The sequence below is a fragment of the Salvelinus fontinalis genome, chromosome 19, assembly GCF_029448725.1.
Source record: "Salvelinus fontinalis isolate EN_2023a chromosome 19, ASM2944872v1, whole genome shotgun sequence".
NCBI lineage: Eukaryota > Metazoa > Chordata > Actinopteri > Salmoniformes > Salmonidae > Salvelinus > Salvelinus fontinalis.
Genome location: NC_074683.1, coordinates 8,974,447 through 8,984,737, shown reverse-complemented (window position 1 = coordinate 8,984,737; position 10,291 = coordinate 8,974,447). Strand labels below are relative to the sequence as shown.

The 10,291-nt window shown below is 41.0% G+C and overlaps 1 protein-coding gene across 3 annotated transcripts in view; it reads right to left on the bottom strand.

Annotated features, from left to right (window-relative positions):
• Positions 1 to 431: 431 nt before the first annotated feature.
• Positions 432 to 10,291, bottom strand: part of LOC129816319 (potassium voltage-gated channel subfamily H member 7-like) — a 49,347-nt gene continuing 39,487 nt past the window's right edge. For 2 of the 3 annotated variants that reach the window (XM_055870644.1, XM_055870645.1), the window contains 5 exons: positions 8,103 to 8,308; positions 5,679 to 6,150; positions 4,103 to 4,259; positions 2,311 to 2,494; positions 432 to 2,108 (listed from right to left, as the gene is read on the bottom strand). In XM_055870644.1, coding sequence (XP_055726619.1) covers positions 1,851 to 2,108; positions 2,311 to 2,494; positions 4,103 to 4,259; positions 5,679 to 6,150; positions 8,103 to 8,308 — 1,277 coding nt within the window. In that variant the 3' untranslated portion in view covers positions 432 to 1,850. The remainder of the gene's footprint in view (positions 2,109 to 2,310; positions 2,495 to 4,102; positions 4,260 to 5,678; positions 6,151 to 8,102; positions 8,309 to 10,291) is intronic. The other variant, XM_055870646.1, reaches the window with a different exon arrangement.

Here is a 10,291-nt window from a genome sequence, read left to right as displayed (position 1 = left end):
TTGAAGAGGAAGGTATGAATGCTGTCCATCTTTGGTAGACAAGTTTTTAGCATTTTAAACCTTTATCTTTCGGGTTTGTTTTTACCTGTCTGTTCTGAAAATATCCTAAACTTTTGATATCTTGGTCCTTTTGATTATAAACCTCTGAAGTGCACTGAGTGACTTCAGTCTCCAGTCCATTGACTGTGTTAAAACATCTGTCCTGGCCAATAAACAGTTCCATGGCTTTTATATTGCATGCCTTTTGGTTGTTGTTTTGCCAAGTAGGGCCTACCTGTGAGTTCCTTGAAAAACATTGCATTATGTTCTGAATTCCTGTGCATTAGCGCCATCAATATGAAGAGTTAATGCTTTACACAGGATGGTTGATGTGCATTGATGACGACCATCCATGGAAAAATGATAATATAAAAGACTTGGTACACTTGACATTGTATTAAATATACTTTTTATTTCTTGAAATAGGCAAGGTAATTAGCTAAATCAATTGTACTCTATACATTGTGTCTGTAGTCACTTCAGAACAGAAACATTCCAATTAATTGTAGTGGAGTGTAAAAAGCATGACACGTTGAAAATGCATCAAAAACATAATAAAAAAAATAGACCAACTAATTGTTTCTCTATCCCCCTAGTTTGTGAGAATCAGGCAAAATGTATGCAAAAGCTTACTAAGGACTTTACCACGTATTTACTTTCCATGCAATACCTAGGCTACTCATTTCAGGAAATGTAAAAATACACATTCATTAGTTGGAATATTGTGATTTTATGTTTACTGTCTGCTACTCTGTTATATGTGTTCTTGTTTGGAAATGGACTAATGTGACACACTCATTCTATAATTATAATACAGTAATCATGGAACCTAAATCCTTCCGCCGCTTGAACGTTTTAGTGCTTTGGACATGCAAGTATACTGTCTTGTCTTCATTCATTTATATTGAAGAGAGAGCAAGGGCATTTGCTATCCCATGCTGTTAATACTACAGTACACCACTGATAATGGATGCTAAATGCATGCATGAGACAAAATAATTGCATTGCTGAATATTCAAGCAACTTTTAGTGCAAAATACATTTCCCCCACGAAAAGATATGGTGGACCAAATCTTTAGAAAAAAGGTCAACCAATTGGAAGTTCTTCAAAAGTAAATGCTTTAGTTTCATTTTATTGCTCCCATAGCTTCAGGACAAACATATGCTACCACGAACATTTCAATTGCACCCCATCCTTTAATGTATTCCTTAATAAATAAAAATACATTTACATATTTGTACATGTCTTTCCTATAAGATTTTTTTCATGTGCATTTACTATGAGAGCAGAATACATTGGAAAACAATGTGATTGATTTTATGTTGAGAATGAGCAGAGTGAGGCTACATAAAGCTACTGATTTGATTTTTGGATTTAGTTATAGGCACAATATCATCTATATTTCCAGTGCCTATTGATAAGCTAACATTATATCGCTCCATGTGCTACATAACATGTAATACTATGTATGCATAATCATTTAGTAAAATAAACTGCAATCTAAAACAAAGTCTGAAGTATATGGACAATGCCTTTATCATACAGCTACTTGTGGTTCAAATAAGCAGTGCAAAAAAAAGAAACATACTACGGTGAAAATAAGTGTTCTGCCTTGTAAACCTACCAAAATCACACTTGTCTGTCAGAGGTCTGAATCAAAGCTACCATGCAACGAAAACAATCTGTCATGCAAATCATTTCAGGAGGAAAACTACAAGATACTTCACATATTGCAATGCAATTAAGAGAGAATTAAACCCTGAGTCACACTTCAGAGAAGACAGGCAAAATGAAAATAAGAGATCTTGCTCTATGGCCTTGGGGGTCCTGGGTCTGAGACTGGCCTATGGAGTCCTGTGTTGGGAGATGAGTCTGATAGTGGAGAGGAGTCCTCAATAGGAAGAAAGAGAGATTTGGAATGCTGATGCCCTGCAGGTTTGTTCTGTGTGTGTCTTTGTACAAGCAGTACTGTAAGGCTGTCCTCTATGGGTGAATCATCCATGTAAGCCAAGCCTGACAGCGAGTCTTTGGATTCCTGATGACTCCTCTCCAAGTTGAGTTCAGGACTCTGATAATGTAAAAGAAATAACAGCAAACACACACACACACATTTCAACGTAAGTGTGTGCTTTGACCATTAGAAAGTGCCTCAGAACCCTTGGAGCTGGTCATCACTTTTCAAAAATGATATCCATTCCGTGTTTAAAAAGTCTTAGTCCTTGATTTCCATTGTCTGTTTGTTCTGTGGAAATCAACAGTTCAGTACGTACTTGTGATGACGAATGGCTGAAGCAATGGCTGCTGGTCAAAGCAGCAATTGGCTGGACCCTAACAGCTGGCCTTTGATAGTCTGGACTAGCAGTCACAGTGCTGTAGGCAGGAGGTCCCAGTGTGGACTGCCTCTGCAGGAGCTGCAGGATGGTCTGAATATCTGATGTCATCTGGGACTCCAGCCTGCAAACACAGAATGCAGAAAATGAACGGCTACTCTTGGTTATAGGGACTGGAGGATAATGGAAGACAAGTTCAACACCAATCAATAACCATACTGTCTCTAGGCTATCGTTGTTTTGTTTTTATTGTACAGTTCTGGTATGTGTCAAATTCTAGCACTAGGGGGCGCTTGTGATCTATGTTGACATTACAGGATCATCATGGTTGTCAATTAAATCAAAAGGCTTGGGAACATGTTTTATCGGCTCTCTATGTGTAATAGTCCTACTGATTCACTCTCTAGGAGTCATAATGAATATTCAGTAAGGGTGGGGTAGCAATGTCTGGCTAACTCACATTCACACATTACCGGTAGTCATAATGGATGCATATCCTCCTGCTGCTATATATAGAGCATTATCTGTGGTAATGCTGATTAATCACTTTAATTGCCCTTAGCAGCCATCCGTCAATCAGAAATAGTGCCATTATGCACATGCTTAGTAAAATGCCTTCATAATTTGTTCAGCAGGCCGTCACTCTTGACACATACGGGAAGACGGATTCTCTGCCATTCAAATAACAGACAACCTTGTTTCGTTTAGTGTAATATAAGGGCTGTGTTGAGGAGACCAGCAATTAGCAATTATTTTAGCGCTGCTCCCCCCTTTGAACGATGGTCATTAGGCTACCGCTGAAATAGAGCCTGAATGGTGGAGACATGTTGCTAAAACCACACAAACGGTAGCTGCTAATGGTTGGGTAAAACCCAGGGTCAGAATGAGTGCACTGGATAATGTGAGTCTTTTTGGAGACAGAAAAATGTTCCACCCGGATGCAGGAGCCCTCCAATGCGTTGTCTCCTATTCTGTGATAATTCCTGCTAAAAATACTGTACCACCTGCTGTTTGACTGTCTACTCTTGGCAGCCTGCTGGCTGCAGGTGTGTTATCTCTCCACTCAACCTGTTTGTCTGCCTCAGGAAATAAAGGGGGTTCAAATGTACTGTACTAATGCATATGGAACAAGTAGTCCATTTACATGTAATGTTGACTTGGATGGAAATTAAGCTAGCTCGCTAGCTCGAGGCTAGTACTTTTCAGACCAGGCTAGTAGAAAATGTGCCAAACTAGCCCGAGATCCAGATGAAATGTTGTCTTTTCCATTATCACATAGCAGATTTCAGACCAGGCTACTTTTCAGACCAGGCTACTAGAAAATGCGGTCTACTAGTGCCTAAAATACTTATAGGAAAATTATACTCAAACTATATTTTGGTATTTGTTTCATTAGTCCACTGTTGATACAGCCTCAATATGTTTTGCATGTCAACAATCAAGTTTTCAAGATATAGAACTTTCAAAATACAGAAAGTGTCACAGTATGATGCATTTTACAAATAGTAAAAGATAGTTTTTGAGTAGTATTTTCCTTTAAATTCCATCACTGGATGTTATCAAATTGAATTTGTATTTGCTAGAGTGTGTGTTGTCATTTTTTGCCTCCCTTCTGGCTCTCACATATTTTTATTGGTCTTTATAGCTGGAGTGAAGTTAGATGTTCATGAATGTTTGACATTACATTGTAGATGTCAGAGATGGCCAAAGGAGTGCAGTACAGTAGGCCTACCTGTTCAAGTGCTCTTCGAGCTGATCTAAGCGTTGCTCCACCTCTCCGTATGTGATTTCACTGGCATCGCCGTCCTCGCCCCTCAGGTCCTGCAATTGTGCTGACTCATCCAGGTAGTCTCGGGGCTTCTCGCAGACCCATTTGTCATTGCACAGATCTGGCAAGGGAGGGAAATACACATCCTTTATAAGCTCACATGTGGGTCAGAGCACAGGTGCCTGGTAATCACTAAACCATCCAACCATTGAAAATAGAACAACATTATTCTATTCATCTTTGGGTGAAAAAGCTTCTGTGTGTTGTTCCTTGTGCTTGTAATTTATTAGCCTAGCTAGTGTTTCAGGAGACAATGGTTTTCTATGTCGTGGTGGGGCATTCGGGCTAACTCTGGTGTTATCTCTGTTAAACACACTGCTAATACGTGCTGTATACACTGATTAATTCTGGTGTGGGTAAGAGCAGCCTTTTTTTATGATTTGAAACAACTGACAGGCTGATAATGAACTTTAATCACGTTTATCTGTTGTAGCAGGAGCCTTTGGGATGCCCAGACTGAAATACACACTCCTCTTTCTGTGGTCTCTATTGTAAACATTAGGCCATTCATAGAACAATGTGAGCCAATTGGAATAGTCATCATCGCGAATTCTACGTATGACTTAGTTAGTGACACACTGTTTTGTGTGTTGTAAAGATGTGTGGGTAACATTGATTTTCTCCATCCGAGCATGGAAATCAATTGCTGTTCTCCTACAGACAGTCATCTACAGTCACCTCAGGTAATGCTGTAGGCCTATTTCTTATAAGGTATTAACCTTCCGGGATGAGAACTAACTAGGACGTACCGTGCACATTTGGAGGGCGAGCATCTGTGCGACAGCAGTGCAGGAGCTTTTCCTAAAGTCTCTAAAAAAGGATGCCTGTGACTTAAGCTGGTGAAAGAAACTGCTCCACTGAGACTCGTTTTGGTACACATTTCAGCTCCATGTACATGGCTCTACTCAGGGATTTACAGTGGGGTGGGATTTGATTGATAGGCCTATATTGTCTTTGTGTCTTCGCTCTTAGCCTCCTACACAGGTGCATTTACTGTCTCACTGTTTCTGGATACTTCGTCTTGGACCCGCCCACTGACATGGTGGGGTGTTTTTGGCTGTACAGTACGTGGTACTTTTCGTCACCATGTACCTGAGGCAATGACCAAATCAGAGCCCTATCTTAACAGTATGCCTGTGACAAGACACTGATGGGGGGGGGGGATAAGTGGATTATGTTCTATGATCCTCTTAAAAGGGATGTTTTACAGCGGTGGCCATCTCCCAACTGATATGAAGTCATCCCTCTTAGAACTCAGGGGCCCAATCAATGACCTCAACAGCACGTGGGCCAGGGACCGTACAGGCCGTACCGTACAGCTCATTTGAAATCCGCTAATGAACTGCAGATCATTCTAGAAAGTAGTATGAGTAGACAAATCTGACGATTAATGTGGGGACATTTAGTTCCCGTGCTCCAACAATAGACTCGGGTGTTAATGTGTGCGCACAGAAAGAGATACGATTGTATTGCTGCTCACCAATGTTATCGTCATAAGAGGGAGTTCTCTCCATGATGTCTCCAGGGGGATTGGAGTCGAGCCCCAGTGCAAGGTCTTTCACTGAGGGACACCCCTGGATGGCCGACCCCATGGACATCTGCTCCTCCTTCCCTGAGTGTTTCAGGTCAACTGAAGTTCTCTTTAGGCACAAGTAGGACTCCCTCTCCCTCCCGGAGTAATTTTCTGTTTCCTTGTTGCTTCCCCCTGTGGAATTGTAATCAAGACGAGGCAGTGGAACACACCGTGCTCTAGTATTACAGAGAGAAAGCACTGAACTCCTCTGGGACTGAGAGAGCTGCTCAGTGAAAAATGACAAGAGGAAGTGCTCGTGCAAAGTATGGATACAGAACTCGCCTTTAGTTGGATGTGGTGTGAAGGAGATCCTTCTTGTGATCTTTGTGCTCTTAACGTCTTCCTCTGGATCTGAGTCACTAGCGTGAGAATACGCGGCCTGCAACGATGGAAACATCTGAACATACAATCACTGAAACTAGGCCCACCTCGCTAATGTAATATCATACAAAAAATATGACATAATTTGCTACAGCAACATCTAATTAAAGCCACAATGTAACATCTCTATTTAATAGCGATGGCCGTGAGCATAGTAAATGAATACAAAGTTATGTCAATGTAGTCACATACCCTCAACATATACATTAACATAACGCCATAACGCATAATTGTCATCGTCATGCAATGACCTTTCCGAACATATAGTTAAGAAATACTTAAGAATACAGGGAGTGAGCTTTTAAAATATTTTTACAGATTATATAACGTTTTGTTTTACACAATCTCATATGGTAAATCTTATATTTTTTTGTTATAGTCAGGCCTATTTCATTGTCAGAATATGCTACAGAATACTGTATGTTTATTGACCATACAGTTTCGACAGAGGACCCAACAGGCTAGTGTTATGACCATGTGCACTGTCTGACATACAAAAACATAAGCGCAACATGTAAAGTGTTGGTCCCATGTTTCATGAGCTGAAATAAACGATTTTCTATACGCACAAAAAGCTTATTTCTCTCAAAATGTGTGCACAAATTTGTTTACATCCCTGTTAGCGAGCATTTCTCCCTTGCCAAGATAATCCACCTAACAGATGTGGCATATCAGGAAGCTGATTAAACAGTATGATCATTACACAGGTGTCCCTTGTGCTGGGGACAATAAAAGGCCACTCTAAAATGTGCAGTTTTCTCACACAACACAATGCAACAGATGTCTCAAGTTTTGAAGGAGCGTGCAATTGGCATGCTGACTGCAGGAATGTCCACCACAGCTGGTGCCAGATAATTGTATGTTTATTTCTCTACCATAAGCTGCCTCAACATTGTTTTAGAGAATTTGGCAGTACGTCCAGCATGCCTCACAACTGCAGACCAAGTGTAACCATGCAAGCCTAGGACCTCCACATCCGGCTTCTTCACCTGCAGAGCCACCCGGACAGCTGATGAAACTGTGGGTTTTTGCACAACCGAAGAATTTCTGCACACACTGTCAGAAACTGTCACAGGGAAGCTCATCTGAGGGCTCGTTGTCCTCACCAGGGTCTTGACCTGACTGCAGTTTGGCGTCAATGGGAAAATGTTCACTTTCGATGGCCACTGGCACGCTGGAGAAGTGTGCTCTTCGTGAATGAATCCTGGTTTCAACTGTACCGGGCAGGTGGCAGACAACGTGTATGGTGTCGTGTGGGCGAGCGGTTTACTGATGTCAACGTTGGGAACAGGGTGCCCCATGTTGGCGGTGGGATTATGGTATGGGCAGGCATAAACTACCGACAACTAACACAATTGAATTTTATCGATGGCAATTTGAATGCACAGAGATACCGTGATGAGATCCTGAGGCCCCTTGTAGTGCCATTCATCCACCACCATCACCTCATGTTTCAGCATGATAATGCACGGCCTGTACACAGTTCCTTGAAGCTGAAAATGTACCAGTTCTTCCATGGCCTGCATACACACCAGACATGTCACCCATTGAGCATGTTTGGGATGCTCTGGATCGACAACGTGTTCCAGTTCCCTCCAATATCCAGCAACTTCGCACAGCCATTGAAGAGGAGTGGGACAACATTCCTTCAGGCCACAATCAACAGCCTGATCAACTCTATGTGAAGGAGATTTCACGCTGCATGAGGCAGTGGGCACACCATGGTGGGCACACCAGGTACTGACTGGTTTTCTGATCCACGCTCCTACCTTTTTTAAAGGTATCTGTGACCAACACATGCATATCTGTGTTCTCAGTCATTTGAAATCCATAGATTAGGGCCTAAATAATTCATTTAAATTGACTGATTTCCTTATATGAACGGTTACTCAGTAAAATCTTTGAAATTGTTGCATGTTGCGTTTATGTTTTTGTTCAGCGTCGCTATACCTTGCCATTCTCATCTCGGAGGTTAAACGTCAGCTCCAGATTTGTCAGGAAGAAATCGGCAAACTCAGGGTACATGTCAAGCACCTCTAAGAGATCATCTCTCTGTATGGTATGCAGGTCACAGTAACTCAGGGCTCTGACGTCCGCATTGGACTTTCCAGGTTTGGCGTACAGATGGATCATTTCTCCAAAGATGTCATTCTTTCCTGGTGAGTAGAGAGAGAGAGAGAGAGAGAGATTGTAGATGAGGTTAGGTTCTTCTTAGAAAGAATTATCAGGAGAATACACCAGACATCAGGAGAGCTGGTTGGAGTCTCAGCGACTAAAGGATGGTCATATAATCTCAGAAGATTAGGAGAATTGCTCAGTGTCTGTCTGTGTGTAGACTAATGGATTGGACTGGTGTAAGAGAAGGACGTCCTGTCTTTGCCTTTTGAGGATACGAAAAGTAGAGTGCCTATTCTGTCTGTCCAACCGTCTGTTGTATATTTGTGTTAGTGTATCTACCTTCACCAAATGTCATAATGTAAACACTTTTAAATGGACACACATCCATAATTTCAAAGCTCCTTACATTGAATCACGTATCATTTCAAAGCCCATTTCATAGAGAATGTTAAAAACTGGACTATATGTAGTTACATGTGTAAGTCTGGTCCTGGAGTGTCTTAACAGAATTAAACCAAAAATATTTAGGCCTATTAGGGTGTGGTGCCTGGCCTTAAAGGGCATCTTAAGAGACCTTTCAGTGGTGTCAATTCTTAATAAATGTCAACCCCTGTGCAGCATTGTGTGAATGAGATGCAATAGGTTGGACTGCTGTGTGGCTTTAAGTGACTTATGAGGAGTGGTCTCTAGCCTTAGTGTTCCAACTCAGCAGGGACCAGACACCTCCAACATGGAAGCCTACACATAGCTCTCACACCAGGGCTTTGTACCAGGGTTACAATAGAACAATAGTATTCAATGGAATATTAGCATACAAACAATCGTCATTTTGGAGGGTTTTGGTTCTCAAAAGCATACATTATACATACAAAATGATTTCCATATGACTCATTGCCGTTTTACTTTCTTAAAAGTGTTCCCTGGGCAGATAGGCTCTAGTGGCAGAATTCATTAAATTGGCTTTTGGAAGGTTGCTGTGATATATCAATGAATTGTTTCCAAATATGTGGATCTTTGAGATATGCATCTTCCAGTGTAATTCATATTATTGGTTTTGTATTACACAGCAGCTTTGGCCTGGTTCTGACCTTATTATGTCAGGTCTTTCATGTGATGAAAGACGCTCAATTTAATCTAGGCTTAGCCTGCAAAACCTGGTAGTCAGTGGGTTTCAAGTGTGATATTACTGTATGGAAAACAATTCCTTACTACTCTCATGTGTAGGCCATTTTAATAACTACTAACCAATATTACCTCAGGGCTTCCCCCTAAGATTTTTTTTAGCAATGGAAGCTAATTTCCAATTGTGCCATGGCTTATGCCGTGTTCTTATGCTATCTGAGTGACTCAAACATTATAACAAAATCGATGGGGGCCCCATGCCATGACAATTTTTTGTAAATTTAGATTCTCTCTGACTGTTTAGTTTTGATTTTGGTGATTGTTGGTTCTCAAAGATGGTCTTATTTAAAATGATTTTGCTCCATTATATTTTGTAAATACTTCATATCTGGTTATAGTCGGTTAGGTTAACACAAACGTTTTACCATCACAATTTTGTAATATTTTATTTTTCCTTTTAAGTTGTGGCCACGATTTAGCAGTGGCGGTGTGCTGCTGCCAAATGTATATAGGTGAAACACTATACCTATAAGACAATACTGCTAAGAACTGTTCGACAATCAGATAACAGAAGATAACATCTCCTCCTTCTATTGTTTCTTATGCCTCTGCTGTGCCCCTTCCCTTTTGCAGCTATTAAAAGAGCAGTGGTGCTATGCAATGACAGCTGTTTCACTTTGCTCTTTGAAGTTGCCAAACAGTCTCACGCGGAGCCACTTAATATAAATGTCAGAGCCTCCATTCTGTCAGATGAACAATTCTAATGCAATAACACTGTACCTACATAGACAGAGCACATGTGTAAAAGAGACCAAGGTCTCAATCTGTCTTCCCTGTTAAAATAAAAGGTTCAATCAAATCAAATAAAAAAACAAGACCTTAGGAATGGAGGTTTACTT